The sequence below is a fragment of the Cicer arietinum genome, chromosome 2, assembly GCF_000331145.2.
Source record: "Cicer arietinum cultivar CDC Frontier isolate Library 1 chromosome 2, Cicar.CDCFrontier_v2.0, whole genome shotgun sequence".
Classification (NCBI taxonomy): Eukaryota; Viridiplantae; Streptophyta; class Magnoliopsida; order Fabales; family Fabaceae; genus Cicer; species Cicer arietinum.
In genome coordinates, this window is record NC_021161.2 from 40,454,976 (window position 1) to 40,478,980 (window position 24,005).

The 24,005-nt window shown below is 29.0% G+C and overlaps 2 protein-coding genes across 2 annotated transcripts; one reads left to right on the top strand and one right to left on the bottom strand.

The window, feature by feature from the left end:
- Window positions 1–1,169: 1,169 nt before the first annotated feature.
- On the top strand, window positions 1,170–7,131 carry LOC101496381 (shewanella-like protein phosphatase 1). The gene is made up of 10 exons (XM_004490599.4): window positions 1,170–1,453; window positions 2,704–2,804; window positions 3,043–3,156; window positions 3,547–3,759; window positions 4,675–4,810; window positions 5,066–5,241; window positions 5,425–5,513; window positions 5,660–5,729; window positions 6,122–6,230; window positions 6,769–7,131. The coding sequence occupies exons 1-9, from the start codon at window positions 1,243–1,245 to the stop codon at window positions 6,206–6,208; spliced, it is 1,197 nt and encodes a 398-aa protein (XP_004490656.1). The 5' UTR covers window positions 1,170–1,242; the 3' UTR covers window positions 6,209–6,230; window positions 6,769–7,131.
- A 3,647-nt stretch (window positions 7,132–10,778) lies between these two features.
- On the bottom strand, window positions 10,779–12,677 carry LOC101496712 (6,7,8-trihydroxycoumarin synthase). Its single transcript, XM_004490600.4, has 2 exons — window positions 11,667–12,677; window positions 10,779–11,578 (listed from the first exon to the last, which is right to left on the bottom strand). The coding sequence occupies exons 1-2, from the start codon at window positions 12,552–12,554 to the stop codon at window positions 10,961–10,963; spliced, it is 1,506 nt and encodes a 501-aa protein (XP_004490657.1). The 5' UTR covers window positions 12,555–12,677; the 3' UTR covers window positions 10,779–10,960.
- Between the last annotated feature and the right edge of the window lie 11,328 nt (window positions 12,678–24,005).

Consider the following 24,005-nt stretch of genomic DNA (forward strand, 5'->3'; position numbering starts at 1 on the left):
GTAGCTGGTAAATTCATAAATGAAATTTTTTGCATTGATAAAAAGAGCCTTATAATTTATAGCAATTTTGTTAATATATTATAAAATATTATAATTTATAATATTTTAATACATTAGTTTTTTTAATTATAATTTTAAAAATATAATAATCGATGATGCTGAATTGATGTTGAATTTAATGTAGTTAATTATTATTTTTGGGTGATAATTTAATATAGTTAATTATTAACATAAATGGAGATATTATTTTATTTGATAGTTAGTAATATGTATATTATATTAATGATATCATAACTGAAAAATTGTAATCAATCGATATTTATTTTTATTGTCGTTTCCTTAAATGAAATAAAGTAGTAAAAAATGCAAAGCAGCTAGCAATTTGAGAGTACAAACAGCTTGGTTTGTAGTAGTAGAAAAAAATATTCAACTTCATATTTTTTCTCGGCGTGGACATAATTTGAGAGTAAATATTTTATTATTCCAAATAATTTTTTTATTCTTGGAAACATGTTACATTAAATAAATAAAAAATATTAACCACAAATTAAGAAGTAAGCTATATAAAAGTATATTTTATCACCTGTAAAAAACATTAAATTTTATTATTATTTTTAAATAATAAATCGAACATAAATTTCATTATTTTAAATTATTCGATTTCTAATTGAAATTTATTTTAAAATTGTATTATGAACGTAATTCAAAATTCAGTGAAAGTGAACGTGGCCTGAGCCCATGATAATGCTATCCAAATGCTTGGCTGAGCTTTGTGCTTGTTTTATTTTTAGCAAACCTTAAATTTTAAAATTATCACTTTCTCTTATTTAGTTATATCAAATATTAGATAGGTTTCAAAATACAATGAATAGAAAATAATAGTGAAACTAAATATTTGTAAAAATATTTGAAATACAATAAATTATTTTTTATTTATTAAGCTAATTTCTTAGTTACTTTTAAAATAAAGAGAGACTAAATAGTTTCTTTAACCTTCGATTTAGACATAAAATCGCTTGATAATTTGGAATTTGATTAGTAGAGAAATAAATTAGAATTGAAATAAACTATGATTAACAATTATTCCAGTTTTGCATTTTTTTAAAAATGGATCAGTTTTGCTATTTATTTATTTATTTATTTATTTATTTTTGTTTAATAAAATTGTATCTCTGATTTTTCTCTATTCTTTGTGACAGCGTAATGGGAACATAAGAAACAGTTAATGGTCTTGAGAAATCCATGGCATCTCTTTGCTTGAACTCATTAGTACCAATCCCACCTTCTTCTCATCCTCGCAAACTCACTCTTTCTTCTTCTTCTTCTTTGCTTCTTGATAACAACAACAATAATAATCATAGCAGCATTAGAACTTCAACTACCTTGAAACCTATTGTTGTTACTGGAAACCCACCAACTTATGTTTCCGCTCCTGGTCGCACAATTCTCGCTGGTTTGTTTTCTTGTTTCATGTCTTTACCAACTCCTAAGGTTTTTTTTTTTTGTCGTTTTTTTTTAATGTGAAAGCTTCAACCTCAATTGGTTTGCATGTAATATTTTGGATTTTCAATAGTTACTAGTCATACTTAAATTTGGTTTATTTAAAATGATTTTGCTTGAATTATATTTATTTTAATGATATGAATCAAGTTTTTTTCTTCTTTGACATTCATTGTGGTCATACCTGACTCGAGTGATTAGTCTATATAGTTGCTTGTGGAGGATACTTGATTTACGCAAAATTAGGTTTTTAAATTGTGTTGCTGACAAGCATACTTCCCGATTCTTGATATTGTGAAAATTTGTGGTCAAATTAATACTTATGCTGCCACAATCGCTATTCTTGTTAATGCGAAAAATTGTGATTAAATACTTTTGATGCTGTCACTACTGAGGTGGAATACAAAACTTGATATTGTGTATGTGAACTTTTTTTTAAATTTAATGAGAATGTGGATCAAATGGAGAATGGCTGAGTTAGTTTTTTTTGAAGAAAACTTATAAATGCCGCTTGATAATTTCCCCGGGTTAAAGTTGAATACTTATGATGCGTCTACAATTTCGGTTGCGATTTTCAATATTGCAAAAAGTTGTGGTCAATTATTTCTGATGCCGCAACAATTGCGGTCGGAGAAACATAAAAAACTTAAGGTTGCTGTGTCACAATTGCTGTGGTGGACCTTTTTTAATACATTGATGAGAGTGTGGATCAAATAGAGAATGAATTAGTGATTTTTTTAGCTGAAAACAAAAACTTATAAATGCTGCTTGATAATTCTTTGGGGTAAAGTTGAACTGAAGTATTGTTGATCTCTTACATTTTTGTGTCTCAGCTTGGTTTTTCAGAATCTTTATTATCAATCTCTCTGAGAGTATTGTATTTTGTGTTGGAAATATGGGACTGAAAACGCAATTCTTTAATTATTAGCAATTACTGTTAAGTGTTTTTGCTAACTTTGGTAATCTGTATGAGTAATTATTTCAATTTTCATTCTTGATTTGATAGTCTTAGGCTTTATAACTTCGATATAAGTTCTCAAGTAAAGTTGATAAAAATTCTGTAGACAGGATTGTGCCATGTGATTTTAATTCACTAATATGACAGTGTTCTTGCTATGCATTTTCTGAGCTAGTTTTGATTTTTATTGCAAGTTTTTCCGTCTATTATATGTTTTATTGAAGCTGATTTTTTTCTTTGAGTAGTTGGAGATCTACATGGAGATCTTAAGCAAGCTAGATCTGCACTTGAAATGGCTGGTGTGTTGAGCTCCGATGGTCGAGACTTGTGGACTGGTGGAGAATCTGTATGCTTTTACTGTCTTTCAAAATGAGTTTCTGTTAGTTTTAATTGGACTCATTAACTTCTATTTTTAACTATTTAATGCGGTAAAGTTGTCGAAAATACTCAGTTTTCGAAAATGAAATCAGGAAATTGTCATCTAGTATCTAAACTTGTTGCAAAAGTAAAAATAAAAAGATTATCAGTAAAACTGAGATATTTTGACGTATGATGCTTTATTTATTTTTTCTTTCTATTGCTAGGTGTTGATTCAACTTGGAGACATATTAGATCGAGGTGAAGATGAAATTGCTATCTTGTCTTTGCTGCGATCATTGGATAAACAGGCAAAAGCAAAAGGTGGAGCTGTGTTTCAGGTTTGTAATTTGTGACTTCGATTGAAACTTATAAAGTTTCAGTCACTGTTCGGCTGTTCTAAAACTACTCATAAATGAAACTGTTAAACCAAACTGCACCGAAAAGGACAGAACTGTGATGGGTGGTTCACAAATCAAACTAGTTTAGTTCGGTTCGTGAACTATCTTTAAAGCACTTAAGTTACTATCTCTAATTACCAAATTTTAAAGAAAAAACCACCAAGGAGATGCCAATTTCCTACATAATATATCATCGTTTCAATTGTCATTATTATGAAGTTTCCGTTTGTATCTAAATCTAGAGGTTAAGTAGAAATTATGCGTACAATCTGAAAAATCTGATTTAGCATTTTTAAATTAATTTTCTATAACTTATTCTTCTTTTTCTAGGTAAATGGTAACCATGAGACCATGAACGTGGAAGGCGATTTCAGATATGTTGAGTCTGGGGGATTTGATGAATGTAGTGATTTCTTGGAATATATCAATAACTCTGAAGATGACTGGGAAGAAACATTTACTGGTTGGGTTGATGTATCTGAAAGGTTGAAAGAAGATAGAAAAATGTCGACAAATCATTGGGGACCTTGGAATTTAGTGAAGGTATTATAAATTGATGTCCCACTTTACATTAACATGTACTTTTATTGTTACTAAGAATGAATTCTAAGTTAGAGCTAACTTGGCTAAATTACAAAATCAAAGTTACATCCTAACTCCCAAATCAACATGTCAACATGCTAGAAAATAATTGAGAAACTTAAATGTAAGATCACTCTCATAGGTATTCTCTTTCTTATAAAGTCACATTATACACTTCTTATCACAAAGTTTGTGTCTTCTTTGTGTTGTACCACACATTCTGAGCTTCCATCTTTAAACAAATCAACATTAATTATCTTTTTAACAAACTATTCTTTCAAAGGAGATTATTAATTTCCCTAATTTCATTCATCAATGCTTGAATTGTTTTCAATCGATCAACATTAGATATAGTGATATATTTACAAATCATCATTAAACTAATTTCTATCCACTAGTTTATTTTTTCGAATTTAAAAAAAATTGAAAGTCCAAAGATTTATGTTTTATATAGTTTAATGTTATATTTTAAAAAAGTAACTGTGTAATGTATGAGTTACTTTCTAGCATAATTGTACTTGAGTAACTCTTAACTTTCTAAACTGTTTAATGTTATATTTTTAATAAATTTGAAGCACCTACATGACAAACTTAAAGAAAATGATTTACATAATAGATACAACTATACTGAATAAACATTTGTGCAAAATTTCATGATAAGTCAAATTCATTTTAAGAGATTTTGATGATTTGGAATCACTAGACTCTCTTAACACTTTTTTCAACACATTATATTGCTAGGTGAAATAAATATTGCGTCCATTCAAATAGAAAAGTATAATAAAGTGGAGTTAAAGTAGTTAATGTAGTTCTATGTTATTCAAAATGTGATATTTCATTGTTTTGTTTGATGAAGTTTTCCAATTATTAGGACAGAGGCAAAAGGGAGTCATTGCTAGATCAATCCTCTTTCGGCCTGGTGGGCTACTGGCAAGCGAGCTTTCAAGGCATGCTGTTGTGCTTAAGGTTAACGACTGGGTCTTCTGTCATGGCGGCCTTCTACCTCACCATGGTCAATATTTTACTGTGTTTTCGGTTTTCTTTTTCTTTATCTTTATCTTGAATTTTTAATAGATTAGTATCAACTATCAACTATAATACTATGCATTCATGTTTCAAATTTGAAACACGAATGCATTGTATTATTTTGATGACCGAATTTGAAAATAATTCTATGTATTCATGTTTCAAATTTGTTGAACCTTTCTCTAATTTTGGAATCTTGGTAATATTCCTTTCGTCATTTTCTTCTCTTCTTTTTCTGTAGTTGCATATGGCTTAGAGCGGTTAAACAAAGAAGTGTCTGAGTGGATGAGAGATCCAAATACGAATGACAGTAATCTCAAAATCCCTTTCATTGCAACAAGGGGTTACGACAGTATTGTTTGGAATCGATTATATTCAAGAGACTCGCCCGATTTGGTGGACTATGATGCTAAAGAGGTAAATATACTTAGGATAATGTATTAGTATTATTATTCTGTTATTAATAGGAAGGTATTATGTGGAGTTAATAGATTTTGTCTTAATTACATTATTTAACTTATTCTATGAGATTAAATTAATGGAACTCTGTCTCGGTATGACTTGAATTGACATCTTGAAACCCAATAATACAATATTCAGGTATGTTCCATTCTTGAGGAAACACTGCAAGCAATTGGTGCTAAGGCGATGGTGGTCGGGCATACTCCTCAAACTATCGGTGTAAATTGGTAAGTGTAGACAATTCCTTAAGCATGCTTGGAAACATAACATCTCAATTTGACATAAATGGCAGATACTATATCTAGTTCAGTCAGTTAGTGCATTATGGATGGATTACTTCTCTTCATTTAAATCAGTTACTTGTTCCCTACAGTAAATACAATTGTAGCATATGGCGCGTCGATGTTGGAATGTCCAGTGGAGTCCTTAATTCAAGACCAGAGGTAAATCAAAGGCCTAGATATAATGTCCGTTACTCACAGTGACATATTTTTATGAATTAATCAGTAGAAATTAATTACTATTTACTAAAGTTTACAAGAGATGACCACATGCTTTTGATTCTTGAAGCCTGATGCTCTTTTCCCATTGAAAACCTCTTGAAACTTTTGTAAGGATAGATCTATTAATATATTAGTAGTAACATATAAACTATGTAAATAAGTGAATTCTAGTAATCATAGAGTTGGTATCTCGATTAAGTGACAGTAGTATTAGAGATGGGTGAAAAGCCAAAAAGTGAGCGAAAAACCTTAAGGCATTGAATATGAATCTCCACGCGTGCATTTTACAACAAGTAGTTATTGTGATTTACAGTTGAGTTCTTATTCTCCAGGTTCTAGAAATTATAGACAATAAAGCAAGAGTTATAAGGAGCGAAAGGGACAGATACAGTGAACTCGAGGCTGCTGCATATACTTAAGAACAAACAAATGATATAACAGGTGTGTATATTATTGAATTTAAAATTTCTTGTCTATTGATTGTAATGATACCAAATCAATTGATATTCTGAAAGCAATTTTTGTTCATTGGGAAATATACATTGGTGTTGCTGCATCTACTAGTTGAAAGTACTGACATGACTGTTCATGGTTCGGTTCAGGAAGGAAAACCAAACTGAACCGTAAAAATAATTGGGAAAAACCAAACGGTTCATGGTTCGTCCTGAACCGAACTGATTTTAAGGTTTCGTGCACCGGGTTTTATGTTTTTGAAACGAACCGGTTGTATCTTTACACAACTGGGATGTTATGTTTACGAACTGAACTGTTTTCTTTGCAAACTGAATTGTTTTCTTTGCGAACTGAGCTGTTGGCTATGTTTTGAACTGAAGTTGGGATTTTAAGAACTAAACTGATATTTTTTAACTTCTATTTGTAGTCCAAATTTACTCTTTTTCTCCCCTAGGGATAAGGCTTGGATTGTATAGTATTTGATATCAAGTTTCACACTTCAATGAGTATTATTATGTTTTTGCAGAATTGAAGGCTTACAGCTAGTAAAGTCCAACTTTGCCAAATTTATTGGATACACATTGATTTATTATAGTAACTTATTAGTTGTTTGCTTCATATACAACTTGTGAAGACTCCAGCAGTGGACCCATTTTGGCAGTTCAAAGGGTTTTGTATCATATAATTTTTGGTGATACAATTTGAAGCCAAAGTTTTATTTTTTACAGTTAAATTTAGCCTGCTAATGACTTGAAAGCAAAGTGAAAATAGGATGTACAAGAATAAAGGTGGGGAAATAGGAAATAAAGTGGGGAGGGTAAATAATCAAAATATTGTACTTCTTAATTTATTATATTTATCACAAAACATTGACTAGTCCCAACCTTAATTGCTCCATCTTTTGTTTTGATCAACTCCATTTGACTACATCAAATTTGCTTTTATTTTATTTTTTTATAGGTAAACTAGCAAGAAACCCGTGCGTCAGCACGAATAACCCGTCGTATTTTATATGTATTTTATTTAGACATCAAATAAAAAATTTATTTTATTTATTAATAATAAATATTTATTCTATATTTTTATTTAACTATTAATAACAAATTTGTCTCATGTTTTTTAATATATATTAGTGACGTATTTGTCTTACTTTATTTTTTAATTTTTAATTTTATTTTTATTTTTTTATGTATCATTGACAAATATTTGTACTATGGTTTTTATATTTTTCATTGATAAATATTTGTTTTATGTTTTTTTTAATATTTATCAATAATATAAATTTATTCAGTGTTTTATTAAAATTTATTAATAACAAATATTTGTCTTATATTTTTTTTATTTATCACTGTCAAATATGTCATACGTTTATTTATTTATTATTAGATAAATATTTGTTTCATTTTTTTATGTATCATATAAATATTTATTAATGTATTTTTAATACTAATCAATGACAAATATTTATTTTATATTTTTTTTTTTGTATTTTTTCTAATGTTTAAAATTTAAGAGGGCAATTTTGATTATTTTAATATTGATTTTTTGTCGTTCGCATATCTTATATTGATAGAAGATAAAAAAGAATATATAGTAAAAAAAGAATATAACATTGTGTGATTTTGATTTGTGTATATAATAATAATTAGAAAGCAGTATTTTGTCGTAAATTTTCAATCCTAAAATTTGACAATGTTTAAAAATGAAGAGGACAATATGATGTTTTATTTTTTTTTTTAGTTTTATTTATTTAATTATTTATTTCTTACTAAGTTAATTATATTTTTTTTGTAAAAAAAAAATATAGTTAATAATTTTTTTTTGATAATTATTTCTTTCTTATTTTATATAGTTTTAAAATAAAATTATTTTCTATATATTTCTTATATTGATAATAGTCTCATAATGACAATAGATCTGACAATGGCTAATAATAAAGAGGACAAATTAATGTTTTTGATGTTATATTTTTTATAAGATAAAAAAATATAATTAAAAATGTTTTTTTTCTTAATATTTTTGTTGATAATAGATTTGACGATGATTAAAAATAAAGAGGATATCAGTTATATTTTTTTTCTTTTTTATATTTACTTGTTTACCATCAAACAATGTTGTGGTAAAAAATTAAATAAAAATAAATTTATATTTTTCACAGTGTTTCGTTTATTTTATTGATATTTAGATATCGTTTATTTTTTTTATATAATTTTTATAATCGTGTACACGATCTTTGAAAAGAAAAGTGAATATACACTTATCCCCACTAGGCCCACCTTTACACATGCACTATGCCACGTAACTTATGTCTAACCGTCTTTCATTATATTACGATTAGAACAACAGAATTGGTACCATAAGAAACAGAAACAGAAACAAAAACAAAAACAAAAACAAAAGTCTTTTTCAAAATTTTCATTTTTATTTTTTTGTTATATTTTAGTTTCATTTTCAGTGTCTTCTTCCCTCATTCTTTTATTTTTCACTGTAATTAGCTCAACTTTGATTGTTCTATATCGTTTCAAAGTTTGTGCGAGTATTCAAGATTTGGCAAGATGAATGCAAATTAGTCCAAGAAATAGAAAATGTTACTTTTTCTTTTTTTCTTAATATTATTTAGCTTAAATTATAGGTGTATACCACACCCCCATTTTATGACAAAATGACATTTTTCTAATCTACGATGTATCCCATTTAAGGACTACATAAGTGATATCGTTTAATTTCCCATTGATTTATCAAACTACTAGCTTCTTAGATTAAATTGTTAAATTTCTTTTATTTCCAAATGGGTAGAGATTAAATTGTGAGCTTGTAAATTTCTTTCTTTTCTTTTTCAAATGGTGTTTCATTAGCTTCGAACCTATCTATGTTTTCTGTAAATTATATATACACTTAATTGATAAATTTGCTAGTTTTCTAACTCAATGTGAACATTTTTTATAGGTATATATATTTTTTTTTCCTCAACAGACGAAATATAGATTTTGTAAATAATATCTTTGAAAAAGAATTGTTAAATCCTAAGTTGAAATCTATTTTATGATTGAAACAAACAATAGATATTGATTTATGAAGCCATGTTGGAACTGTTTTGAAAGTTAATTTCATTGTAAGGATAGCGATCTGAATTCTTTTATTTATTTTTTATAAATAATTTAAATCTATGAGACTTAATATTTAAGACGATATAAATTAAATAATCTTGTCTGCTATTTAAAAAAGATTCCATCGTAAGTTTGTAAAGAAAAGAACACTCCTTGTTAGGAAAATTTTGAAAAAGACATATCATCTTGTTTTGTTTTTTATGTTGTCAGTTCTATAGTTCTATTGTTCTATTGTAGTATGATAAAAGACGGTTAGACATAAATTAGTACGTGGCAATGTGGCATAGTGCATGCATGTGTGAAGGTGGGCCTAGCAGGGATAGGATGTTCATGAATCTTGATACTAATATTATCAAATTATTTGTTTGTTTTTGACAAGAATTTATTTTATAATTGAGCCATATAGGATGTACTATATCTTAATATTTCTTTGTTTTTATCTTTGTAATAATGTCTTGTTCATTGGTGATTTATTAGTTTTTTGAAGAAAAAAAAATTATTAGTAAGTTGCATAATAACTCCGATTCCTGAATATTTGCACGTGTATAAGTTTTTCTAACCTTTTAACTTTGAAGAATAACATTAATAGAAACAAAACAAACTACTTCATAAAATAATATTAAACTATATGAAAACTCGGGTATTGTGTAGATATATTTTAATTTTTTTAATTTAAGTAAATTTAAAAAAAAATCAATATGAAGTTTTTATGTCTTAATTGTCAAATGATTATTGATATATTAGTTATATCAATAATATATACTCAATTTTATCAATGTAATTTATAGAAGAGAAATATCCAACAATATAAAAAAGACATATATAAATATGTCGAAATATATTTTAGAGGTAAGCAAGAGAGACATATATACTATCAATTCATAAGAAGTTGAAGAATCTTCTCATGTTATTAAGTTTAATATTATATATATTCTAAAAACATGTATACAATTGCTAGCAAATAAGTAGACGACACTTATAGACGAAAATGTGAAGTTGACAAAAAAATGTATAAATAGATGGCAGGTAGAGGCGAAAATGTGAAGTTGATTAATGCATAAAAAAAAATAATGTGTAATGTGAAAAATGTTGGACAAACGTCATGAAATAATAATGTAGGATTAATTTAGAAAATTTTAAATATACGTTATGAGATAATATTTAAATAAATGATATAGTATAAGATACTACATGTTGTATAGAATTTGTAAAAAATATTTAGATATGTCGATGAAATAGTACTGACGTGATAGCAAAATCTGTTTTAAATATATATAATAAATTTAACATAATTAAAAGAGTTAAAAGAATTTGAGTATATGGTCCCCTGAAGGAAGAAAAACTAACATAACGATACATATAGTAATCATTCATAAAACAAACCAAGTCAAAAACCATCATCTATAGAATAAACCCCAAAGGAACAATCTACATAGAAAGATGATTTTTATTTATTAAAAACGATAATAGAAAGACAGAGTCTCTTATTAAAATATCACATATAGAGACTCAAATCTAATTTCATCCATACACTTAATTATTTCACTAACACTTAATTTCCAGAGACAATCTTTAGAGTAATATCTTAGGAACAAACATTCATGTTGAAGATCACACACATGCAATTCGCTTCTTAGCAACAAGGTACAGAGGATGTTTCTTGTGTTTAATAAGTCCTGGAAGACCATCAATGTCTATGTCTTCACTCTTTACTCCTTCAGGCATTTCCCAATCAAACAAATAGAGAAGATTAGCAAGTACAAGCTCCACTGTAGCAACCGCCATGTTTAATCCAGGACATATTCTTCTCCCCGAACCAAATGGAATCAACTCAAAATCTTGTCCTTTGAAATCTATATGACTGTCTAAGAATCTCTCTGGATAAAATTCTTCTGGATTCTTCCACGTTTCAGGATCCCTATGAATTGCCCAAGCATTCACGAACACCAGTGTCTTATCTGGAATTTCGTACCCATCAATGTTACACTTTTTCATTGTTTCTCTTGGTAAAAGTATGGGCAATATTGGATACAATCTCATCGATTCTTTTATAACTGCATTTAGATATGGAAGCTTTTTAGCATCTTCTTCTTCTATAAAACCCTTCCCTTTGTACGCTTTACGAATTTCGTCTTGTACTTTCTGCATCACTCTTGGATTCTTCATTAGTGCAGTCATAGTCCAAACTACTACGGCTGCAATTGTGTCTGTTGCCGCAAACAACATATTCTGAAATATATTGACAAAGATGTATCATAATTAAGAATATATTCGTAAAAATAATAATTAATGTAAGGAAAATGAAATAACCACTAACCATAATCAAGGGTTTGATATGATCAGAAGTGAGATCCATTGACCAGTAAGGATCATTCTTCAATTGAATCAATGAATCAATTACATCCATTTCATTTGGAGGCAACTTCTTCCTCTCTGGATCAAGATGTTCATCGACAACACTTTGAAAGAATACATCCAAACTCTTGAATGTTCTCTCGAGACGACTCGTCATTCCAGTGAATTTATCAACGATCTTTCCAATAAAAGGTAAATAATCGGTGTAAAAGAACGAAATCGTCAACTCTTGAATTTCTTTAAGCAAATCATGAAACATGCTACGCTCAATTCCTTCCTTTTCATACCTTCGACCAAACGCGGTCCTACAAACTATGGTACTTGTGAGACAAGTAAGAAGCTCATGAAGGTTCATAGCTTTGTTGCTAGAAGCATGTTCTGATATTTTTTTCATGAATTGAGTTACCTCAAATTTTCTAACTGAGTAATACATTGAGACACGTTTTACACTAAGAAAATGGATGAATGAGAATTTTTTGGTGTGTCTCCAATATTCTCTATATGGTGCAAATACTTGGTCTAATCCATTATATGAGAATTTCATATGGCTGGTTAAAGCGGGTCGGTTACAAAATTCGATATCGTGTGTTTTCATTACTTCTTTGGCCATTTTAGCTGATGAAACAACAAGTGTTTGTCTTGAACCAAGTTTAAGGAAGACTAAAGAGCCATATTTCTTTGAGAGTTCATGGAAGTCTACACCAAGAACTGAACTATCAAGTTGGTGTAAGTTTCCAATTAATGGAAGGCCTTTAGGTCCTGGTGGAAGATTTGGTTTCTTAGATGTTTTGTGTTTTTTGAAGAAGAAGAATAGCAAGAGAGCAAAAGCTAGAAGAGCAAGTGGTAACATGTTTTGGTTTATGAATTAGGGACAACTATCTAGCTATTGTAATCTCATGTGGTTCTGTGTTTGTGTCTAAATATGCATGTGTATATATTGGAAATGCTAAGGGAGAGTTGAGAGGGATATATTTGAATAATGTTATATCACTCTATAAAATGTTTGTACCAAAGTTAATATCTATCTCAGAAGCAAACAAACACCATAATATAATAAAATGAAAAATTAAACAAGACGCATCAAGACGGCGGTGAATAAAATAACATTATGTTTAGATAACAAATTACTTGTAAAACATAAACAAAAAAAACTAAATCCATATAGAAATCAATTATAAGTAAGATCTATCTACTTTCATACTTAAAAATATTTTAAAAAGTATGATAGTTAAAGACATTCAATTTTTTTGATTTCACATAAAAAAAATACAATTACTAACTTATCTTTAATTATTTTTTCTACTGATACTTGTCCTTAATTATAATTGTCATCTTTCACAATATTAAAAAATTAATGCAATGATATTTATGGAACAATTTTATTATATAAGTTTAAATGTACGTTTGATCCTTCAAATTTTTCAACGGTGCAATTTTAATTCTTACTTTTTCTTCTTTGTATTTCTTAGTTCCTATTCTAATTTTAACCAAAATTTACTGATGTATATTTTCAGAGTTTTCTACCAAACATCTCCACAATTGTACCTGCCCCCTCAAAATACATAAAAAGACAATTTTACCTCACACAAGGCCCACAACTCACATCATATAATGATAATGATGACTTTGCAACATCTTCTAGAAAGACATAAACACAATAATAGAGGTAACTAATTTCCAAAGGCTGCTCAATATTCACCTCCACTAGGAGGAAAACAATGTCCGCTTCAATTTTTGGCTAAATTACATATGTAGTCCTTTAATTTAACTTTAGGTAACGTTTTAGTCCTTTATCTTTTTTTTCCCCGATTTAGTCCTTTATTCTTAACAATATCAAATAAAGTATGAAAATATGAGTTTATTTGAAGATTTGCGTTACGAATTTGATGAAATTTGTATTATATTGAAGAATATAATTAATTTTATGAGTTTTGATTGAATTTTTTTTTGAATTTTTGTATAAAAAAGGATAACATTGTTGAAATTTTAAAACATAAAATATCAAATTGTCGCTTAAAATTAAAATAAGAGACCAAATCGGGAAAAAAAAAGATAAATGACTAAAACGTTACTTAAAATTAAGTTAAAGGACCACAAATGTAATTTAGCCTCAATTTTTTTCTTTGATAGCAACGTGTTCTTCATTCTGTGTCGTAATTTTGATTCGTTTCTATATATGATTTTCCTTTATTTTCTTCCCAATAAATATATTATCTAAATTCTACACTATAAAAAAAATTTGTATACTTACGGAAAGTAGGTAAATTATTTAATATTTACGGAAAAACTGTGAGTAAATTTGTTATTGAATAAATTAATTTTTTAAATTAGATTTCATAGTTAGTCCGTAAATAAAATTAAAAAAATATGTGAATAAAGTTTAAAAAAATGCAATTCAAATTTAAGTTGTCGAAGTTTCTTCATTTTTTTTTATGATTGATTCTCCATAGATAAATGAAGAGAATTAATATAAGTTGTTTACGGATTATATGTAGATAAAGTAAAAATAAAGTTTTATTTATTATCAATTTTTTTAAAAAAAAAAAAAAAAAACTTATTATTTTCCGTTGTTAAACAAAACTAAATCGGACGTATACCACAAACCTGCTTCATACCTTGACTCTCAACTCTTCAAAGTTCCATTTGCTTCAGCGGGTTCCTTTTGGTGGTGGAAGATTTGGTTTCTTAGATGTTGTGTTTTTTTTTTTTTTTGAAGAAGAAAATAGCAAGAGAGCAAAAGCTAGAAGAACAAGCGGTAACATGTTTTGGTTTATGAATTAGGAACAACTATCTAGCTATTATATCTGGTTGTGTGTAAATATGCATGTGTATATATGGGAAATATTAAGGGAGATAGATGGGTTACATTTGAATCCCTCAATAAATGTTTTTATTATAGTTAATATGTCAATTTGAATCAAACAAACACCATAAATTTTAGCTATTTTGGTCCTCTAATTTTATCCTCTTTGTGATTTCTTAGTCCTGATTTCAATTTGGATTAAAATTTGTTAATTTATATTTTTATTGACACGTGTCTCTCAATAATAATTGATTTACAGTGTGGCTCAATAACAATTGTACACGTGTGAATAAAAATACAAGTCAACAAATTTTAGTCAAAATTGGAATGAGGAACTAAAAATAAGACAGGAGATAAAAATTAAAATCGCACAATTAAAAAACTTGAGGGAAAAAAAGTGCATTTAAACCTATTAAACAAAGGTAGATTAATCTATTTTTTCTTATATTTGAGTTATATAATAATTAGGTATGAGAATAGTCCGTTAAGGGCATTGGTCTGACCTATTTATGGGTTTGTGTGGTTTGACTTGTTTAATAAAAAGATTATGCTCGAATTTTTTTAAATTATATTAATGTAATAGATAAAACTCAGACTTGCAAAAAAACCTATTAAACCCGATAAGCTGACATATATATATATATATATATATATAATTTATTAACGTTGTTATTTTTTATTATTATTTTAAATTTGTTAATTATGAATTTATTTTGTTTATTTATTTTTTTAGAAGGTTGTTGCATACTTGCTAGTTATAGTTTTATTAGATTTGATTATATATAAAGACATAGTTTAACCTATTTAAAAAAATATATATAAAATATACTATTTAAAATGTGTGAAATAGGCTTTTAAATAGGTTTTCAGGTCAGACCATACTTTTTAAAAAAGTCAGATCAAGCCAGAAAAAAAAAAAAAACTTATGATAGGCCGTAGGTCAAACTCAGACCGAAAAAATTAAGCGTAAATCAAGCTCATGCCTTTCAAAGTCTGACTTGATTTGACATATCTCCACTCCTAATAACAATACATCCATTTTTATTTATTATTAAGGTCCACCATAGTACAATTAAAGAGTTGTCAAATAATTTTTTTCCCTCATTAACAATCATTAGATTAAAATAAATTATTAAGAACAATGACATGGCCTTTGTAAAGCCTACTTTACAAGGTTAAATATATTTTTAATTTTTTTTATAAAATTAAGATCTTTTAAATTATTTTTAGTTTATGCTTTGATTTATCGAGATTTTTTTGAAATTAAAAGTATTAATTTTTTATATATATATTTTTTTTTAAAATAGAGACTAAAAGTGATTAAAATTATTTTAGAGACTAAAAAGTTAAAAATTATTTTATAAAAATTAAAATTTTAAAATAATAAAAAAAAATTTAACCATTTATTATATAAACTAGTGCTCAAATGGCCACTAAACGTGTTCGTTTGTCTGTTGTTATCAATAAAAAATTGAAATTACAAAATTTAATACAAACTCAGTTGACGATGCTCAATTGATGGCGATACTCAGTTGCCGGAGTTGTGGGGAATGATGACGACATATGGGTCACACACAATGAATTGCGTGAAGAAGATTTGTGATAGTAAAAATTCGTGTATGTTTTTAAGTTTGTTTTAAAATAAATAATTTTAAATAATAAACATAAAGTATTTATATCCAACGAATGAGATGCCTTAATAAGTATGGTGTAGGTCCTGCCATAAAGATAGGCAATCTTGATCCTAGGAGATAAGGTATTCATGAATCATGATAGTAATAGTATAGTACATTCTCTTTTCTTTGCAAAAATCATGTAGGATTATACAATTTTTCTAAAAATATTATCGGTATTTGTATTAAAATTATTACATTTAAGAATAAGTTTTTTATCCCTAAATATATTACCCCTTCAATATTTCCTTGCTTGGATTTGATATTTGAAATTAAAAAATATTCTATGAGAAAAGATATAAAAATTGTGGAATCACTACAAGAAGATTGACTTCTAATGACAGACAAAGTTGTCAAGGTTAAAATGTTTTGAGTGACACCTGAATCTGCCGTCAATACCGTCAACTTTAAGGGGCCTTTTGCTATGTTCTAAGGACTGACACTACATATTTTGAGGACTGTCATTACATGTTTTTTATTTCTACCTATTATGATGACTGTCATTAAAAACTAGATAAATATAAATAAATAATTGATATATTCCTACGATGTTGTTTGTCACTAAAACTTATTATTATTTATTAAATTAAATTTATTTCATCTCATTACTAATTGTAACTATAAATTATTATTACCAGTGAATTAAATTAAAATTTCTAATTTTTTTTATTAACTAATTCCATTAAACTTACAATAAAATATAATATAATTTTACTAATTTCATTATATGAATGTTACTTGCATTCCTAGCATTTTACCTATAGTACTAAGATGAGTATCCTATCCTTGTGGCAATATTGAAATAAAATTATGAACATTAGAATTTTATGAATAGAAATTTCATCAACAAATTTTTTTTCACTAATTAGATCATAAAATCTTCGTAAAAGTGAGACAATTGTTGATTTTCCAGAACCACTTCCTCTAACTAATGTCAATATTTTATTTGATGAAACTTTTAGATAAAATACGAATGCTCCACGAGTTTCAGTTCATCCAACTTCTTTCTCTGCGTTTCTTCTATCTCACGCGGATAGAGTTTCTAACTAACATAAGACAATCATATACAAAACATTCTATTGATCCTAACACTCCAAGCCAAGTTTAATTTATTAGACAGGCTACAAAAGGTAGCAGCAAATTCACATGCAGGTAAGTCAAAACTCATGATCCCAACTAGTGATCCTAGCAACAAAATTTATATGAATTACAAAGTATATACAACATCATTGAAGGAATATACATGTTAAGAAAAATTATACGATACTATTTCAACAAAATCCTTCAATCAAACCAAGGACAAATTTAATATAATTCAACTAACAAAGAATAACAAAAAGTAAAATAACATAATCCAAGAAATAAGCACTACTCATATCAAATTGAAACCCCAAATACACAAGCATAAACAAATGATATGCATACTATAGCTAATCAAACAACCAAAATACCATTAAATAAACTTAATAACCCATACAAAACAATTGTGGCCATAGGAATACAATCCATGCAATTCAAAATTTGAAAACAAAAAAAATTCAAATTGATGATATATGATTTAATTTATCGAATCGATGATCCCAATAGACATTAAATATTAATTCAACCAAAAATATCACATGAACTGTATAAGCATGAAACAAAATAACAATATCAGACATGAACTAGTTGAAAATTAACCTGAGCTTGAAGATGAGAAACTCCATATTAGCAAGTGATATGAGCACCCTACTGGATGTTATTCTAGTGACTGGTGAAAAAGTGTCGAAGAAATCTATATTTTCTATTTGTCTAAAACCTTTGGCTACAAGGCGTGCCTTGTATTTATCAACAGTTCCATCAGGTGTTAGTTTCTTTTTCAAGATCCATTTACAACCTATTGGTTTGCAACCAAGAGGCATGTCTACTAAATGCCAGGTCTTGTTAGAACTAAAATCAATCAAATCATTCAACCAATGCAAATTGCAAATAAAGGAAAAATGATTTTCACTTACTCGTGAATCCCCGAATCACTAAGTCGTAGATCGTATGAGAAATCTGAATTAAGGAAAAGGATTGAAGATGAACACTTATTGGATAGGAAATTGAAAGAATCGGTTAAAGAGGGAATCGAAGAAAATTTAACAAAACTACTACAACAAAACCCTTATTTTGTTGCGGCCAAAAATCCTCACAAAGAGAGGAAATCATCCACAACAGACACATTTATGGCGGCTTAAGGCAGCGATAACTAACCCAGTCACAAAGTTTTATGGCGGCCAAAACAACCACAAAAGCTAGTTTTTTGGTTACCATTTGTGGGGGCTTAGACCGCCACAAATAATAAAATTGATTTAAAAATCCACAGTTTGTGGGGGCCAAAGCCTACACAAATTCTCCCTTTTTGATGGCCTAGGAATCATAAAATGCTGCATTTATGGCGGCCAATAGACTCACAATTCTCCAACAATTGATTTTATGGCGGCATAAGTAATCACAATGCTCTAACGAGCTAATTTTGTGGCGGCCTAAGCCATCACAATGCTCAAACGTTATGATTTTGTGAGGGTATATGCCGCCACAAAATCATGTTGATATGTTCAATCAAAAGGTCTAGAGGTGTTCTGTAGGCAAACACCAAAACTGCCCCTCTTAGACTTTCGTAGAATACAATGATCACAAGATTCAAAATTTCCAATTTTGTCACCATTAAGCAAATTTTGTTTTGATAACTCAATTAATCCTCTTTCACTTACATGTCCTAACCTCATATGCCACATTCTAGTAGATGAATGCAAATAAGAGCTAGCAACATAAGCTTGTGCAACTATAGTTGAACCTTTTAAAATATACAAGTCATTTCTTTTAATGCCTTTAACAATGATATCATCTTTACTAACAATAGTCATAATACCATTCTTTATGTATGTTGAATATCCTAGTATGTCAAACATACCAACAGAAAATAAATTTCTTTTTAATTCAGGTATTTACCTTACATCATTCAGCAGTACCTCGTTGCCATTGAACATTCTAAATCTGATTGTTCCTTTGCCTTGGACTTTACATGATTTGTTGTTCCCAAGCAGAACGACTCCACCATCACGAAGATCTATTTATTCAAAATAATCGTTTCTTGGACACATGTGGAAAGTACAACCTGGGTCTAATACCCAGTTTTTTTCACCTTCAGAATTTGAAATCATCAATGCCTCTTCAGATTTATAAACAACTACAACAAATGCAACAATTCCTTAATCTTGAGAATTCCTTGATTCATTTCTTCCAAGGCAATCTTTTCTGAAATGTCCTTTCTTGTGACAATCGAAGCATTTATACTTCCCATAGATTTTGATTTTGAATTGGACCTAAGCTTATTTCCATTTGATAATTTCTCGTTAACTCTTCATCTGAGACTTTGAGCATGATTATCATTCTTGATCTCAAGTCTTTTATAGTTTTCCTTTATCTGGATGGAGGCATGCAATTCTTCAAGAGTAATTATTTGTTCTCTTCCAAACATAATAGCATTCTTGAAATGTTCATATGAACTTGGCAGGGCTATAAGCAAGATCAGAGCTTTGTGATATAGAGGTAATAACTCGAATCGTTTTCGCAAGGACTTCTGATATAATAATAATAACCAAATTGAAAATTGAAAATTGAAATTAAAAAGGGTTTTTTTAGATTTTTGATTTAACAGATGAGCAAAACGATTAATCCACTTATTCGAGTTTCAGACCTATCACAAATTCTATCAATGAGTTTATTTCTAATTTGTGATTCTATTCATATTTGACTATATAATTGATCAAACAAGCGTAATCAATCCTATGTGAATTTGGTTTCTTTGATTGGATTAAGCATCACAATCATCAAAATATTACAATTAACGATCAAGCGTCGCAAAATTATAATTCAATTAAATTAGAAACCGAAACCAAATTCTGTCAAAAAAATTTAATCAATCCTATTGAAATTCAATTTAAGCAATCAAAATATCAATATAATAAAATAAACAAGAATAGAATCATTAATCGAAATTGATAGTATAACCTGAATCTCAAGGTGTTGATGAAACTCTGAACTCGTAGATTAATCTTATAAAATTAGCCTTTCATGAAATTAAAATAAAGCTGTTTATTTTTTGTAGCAATTTGAATCCTAATTTTTTCGTGTCTAGAAAAGAAACAAAAATGCCAATATATAGCACTTGATATTGGGCTTTAGGGTTTAGGGTTTAAAAACAAGTGACGCACTAATTAAAATTATTACGAAAGTCATGATTACAAAATCTGCAATTTAGGCCCAGTAAAATTCAGAATTGGTATTTTCTTCCAACACAAAAGTTGTAGCTCATATGTTTATCTTTCCAACGCCTGCTCATATGCGCCAATCCGATATCCAGAGCTTAGGTTATGAGCTACAGAGCGAGAAAGAGTCAAAATACAAATAATAAAATTAAAATGCAAATAATAAAATTATAATTCAAATTCGACCCAAAGTTTAGAAACAAGCTAAAAATATTAACCTAAGCTATAAAAAGATTTTAAAATACCAAACTAAAAAGCTAAAAACATGTGCCCAAATACTATGATCACTTTGTCTTCATCATCTAGCTTGACTTCTGAGTTCTCTAAATCATTAAGGATCTTGTTAAAATCAGTAAGTTGCACTATGACATATTTCTTTTTATCCATTTTAAAAGAGAACAATTGTTGCTTCAAGAAGAGCCTATTTGAAATTGATTTAGTCATGTAGAGAGATTCAAGTTTAAGCCATAAGGCTACTGCTGTTGGTTCCCTTGCAACTTCCCTCAAAGTTTTGTCTCCAAGACACAAGATGATAGTGCTCTTTGCTTTTTCAATCAATTATTCCTTTTTTTTTTCCTGCAGTCATTATTGTTGGAAGAGCTAATTCACCCTTCAATGCGTTCACCAAGCCTTGATGTACCAGAACAACATGCATTTTTATCTTCCATAGATCAAAATCATTTGATCCATTGAATATTTCAATGTCAAATTTTGTGGTTCCAACCATTGTTGCTCCCTTTTCCCACAGACGGTGCCCAATTGTTAAAATAATATTGGGATCTGCAAAAAAAATTAACCAACAAAATAGAAGAGAAACAATTGTAGAGAAAAAAACGAAAATGAAGAACATTTTTGGTTTTCTGCTGAAAACGGAGAACGTTCTTGAACAGAACTGAAAACCAGAAAACGAAGATTGTTTATTGTTCTCCTTTCAGCAGTTTTGAAAACCAGTTTTCAAACAATGTAAACGAAAATTAAAAAAAAAAAAAAAAGATAAGAGGAGAATAACACTCAGATTTACGTGTTCAACCTTAATTGATGAGACATACGTCACATGCAAGCTAGCAAAACAATTCACTATGAATGTTTGAATTTACAAGATTAAGGTCTCTTCAAGATTGTTCACCTAGTCTTCACTAGTATTCTCTTTTCACACAATCTCTCTTTTTTCCTTAATCTTCTTTTTGATTTCCTGTGAATCACGAACTGTTTATGCCTGACTCTTTCTCAGCAATCATTGCTACTACATACATCAATACACTACAACTTGCATTTACAATTATAGTATTTAAAGTCACATTGTTTAACTAACTATAATAACCTTTGTCATAACTAATTCAGTTATAATAATAAATAACTCCAAGTTTGTTGCTATTTGAGGCATATTTCCACAATTCTCCATCTTGACTCAATATCAGAATAATTCATTCATTGACCTTGCTGCCACTACTTCAACTTTACTCTTTGTAAAAGCCAACTAAGTCCATGCAATGCTTGAACTTAGCTTGTGAAAATGATTTGTGAACTTAGCTTGTGAAAGTGATTTGGTGAATGTATCAGTTGGGTTATTCTCAGTTGCAATCTTCTCAACTGAAACCTGGTTTGAATCAATCACATCCCTTATGAAGTGATACTGAACATCAATGTGTTTAGATTTATTATGATACACTTGATGCTTGAATAAGTGTATAGCACTTTGACTGTCACAATAAATTGAAACACAATTCTGATTTATTCCTAGTTCACCAATAAGTTCTTTCATCCATAAAGCTTCTTTAACACCTTTAGTAAGCACAATGAATTCAGCTTGAGTTGTAGAAAGTGCTACCACCGACTGTGTAATTGTTCTCCAACTTACAGCAGTCCCATATAGAGAGAAAACACAACCACAAATTGATTTTCTAGTGTCCATGTTTTCAGCATAATCTGAGTCCACATATCCTTTGATTGGTTCCTTGTCATGATAAGTCTTTTGGAACTTTAAACTTGTTGTCAGTGAGCCATTTAAGTACCACATAATCCACTTGAGTACTGACCAATGCAGTGCTCCTAGATCAGTCATAAATCTACTGACAACATTCACAACATAAGCCAAATCTGGCTTGCTACAGATCATTCCATACATTATGCTGCCAACTCCACTAGCATAAGGAATGATACTCATTCTTTGTTTTTCCTCATCAGTCTTAGGCGAGTCTTGCATAGACAATTTGTAATTCTATCCCAAATGAGTAGTAACTTGTCTTGCCTCATGCATTCTATATTTAGTGACAACTTTCTTCAAGTAGACAACTAGAGAAAGAAATAGTTCCCCCTTCATTCTGTTTCTTTTTATATCCATTCCTAAGATCATTTTGGCCTCTCCAAGTTCTTTCATCTCAAACTATTTCTAAGATCATCTTTGAGCCTTTTAATATGGTCTTTACTTGAGCTTGCAAGGATAATATCATCCACATAGAGTAATAGGTATGTTGGAGAACATTCTTGACTTTCCTGAAAAACTGGAGAATATTCTTGAGCTGGAGAACGTTCTTGACTTTCCATTTTTCAGAATGTAAACACAACTGTCAAAACTACATCTTTGGAAACCGACTCTTATCATGAAATCATCAACTTCATATACCTTTGTCTAGGACTTTGCTTAAGGCCATACAATAACTTTTTAAGAAGACAAACCTTGTTATTGCCTTTAACAAATCCTTTAGGTTGCTGCATATAAATGGTTTCTTCCAGATCACCATGTATAAATGATGTTTTGACATCCAGCTACTCTAATTCCAAGTCTTGTTGAGTTACAATTGAAAGTAGAATTCTGATTGAACAATGTTTTACAACAGGTGTAAATACTTCATTGAAATCAATTCCTTCAAGTTGAGAAAATCCCTTTGCAACTAATCTTGCTTTGAACCTTATCTTCTCTTTACCTAGAATGTCTTCCTTTCTCTTAAACATCCATTTTGATCCAATTACCCTTTGACTCTTAGTAATGTCAACCAAAATCCAGGTTTGATTATTTTCTAATGATTGCATCTCTTCATTCATAGTTGTCATTTAAGCTTCTTTGTCTTCACTATTAATGGCTTCCCTGTAGTTGCTTGGTTCATCTCTTTAAAGATCTTTAGCAACACTTAAAACATAACAAATTAAATATGCTTCACCATATCTGATTAGAGGCTTGATAACCCTTCTTTCTCTATCCCTTACCAAGTTGTAATTGGTCAAATCTATTTATGTTGGAGCATTATCATCAAGTGATGTATCTGTTATGTCTTCATGATTAATCTCTTGATCCTCAGGTAACTCCACCTTAATTTGAACACTCTCATCGTTGTTGTTTGAAGCATTGTTAAATGGAGAATATTTTGTGTTTCTGGAATGTTATTCGTTTCTGCAGCACTGAAATGGAGAATGTTCTCCGTTTCTGCAAAACTGAAACGGAGAATGTTCTTTGTCAATCATGGGCATTTTTGTTTCATCAAACACTACATATCTTGATATGATGCACTTGAACATACCATGGTAAATTCTACATG

Excerpts from the sequence above, each read along its gene's own strand:
- LOC101496381 (XM_004490599.4), top strand. The coding sequence starts at position 1,243 with ATGGCATCTCTTTGCTTGAACTCATTAGTACCAATCCCACCTTCTTCT. Across the intron at positions 3,157-3,546 it reads AAGGTGGAGCTGTGTTTCAG|GTAAATGGTAACCATGAGAC; the intron begins GTTTGTAATTTG and ends TTCTTTTTCTAG. Across the intron at positions 4,811-5,065 it reads CGGCCTTCTACCTCACCATG|TTGCATATGGCTTAGAGCGG; the intron begins GTCAATATTTTA and ends CTTTTTCTGTAG.
- LOC101496712 (XM_004490600.4), bottom strand. The coding sequence starts at position 12,554 with ATGTTACCACTTGCTCTTCTAGCTTTTGCTCTCTTGCTATTCTTCTTC. Across the intron at positions 11,579-11,666 it reads ATATCAAACCCTTGATTATG|AATATGTTGTTTGCGGCAAC; the intron begins GTTAGTGGTTAT and ends AATATATTTCAG.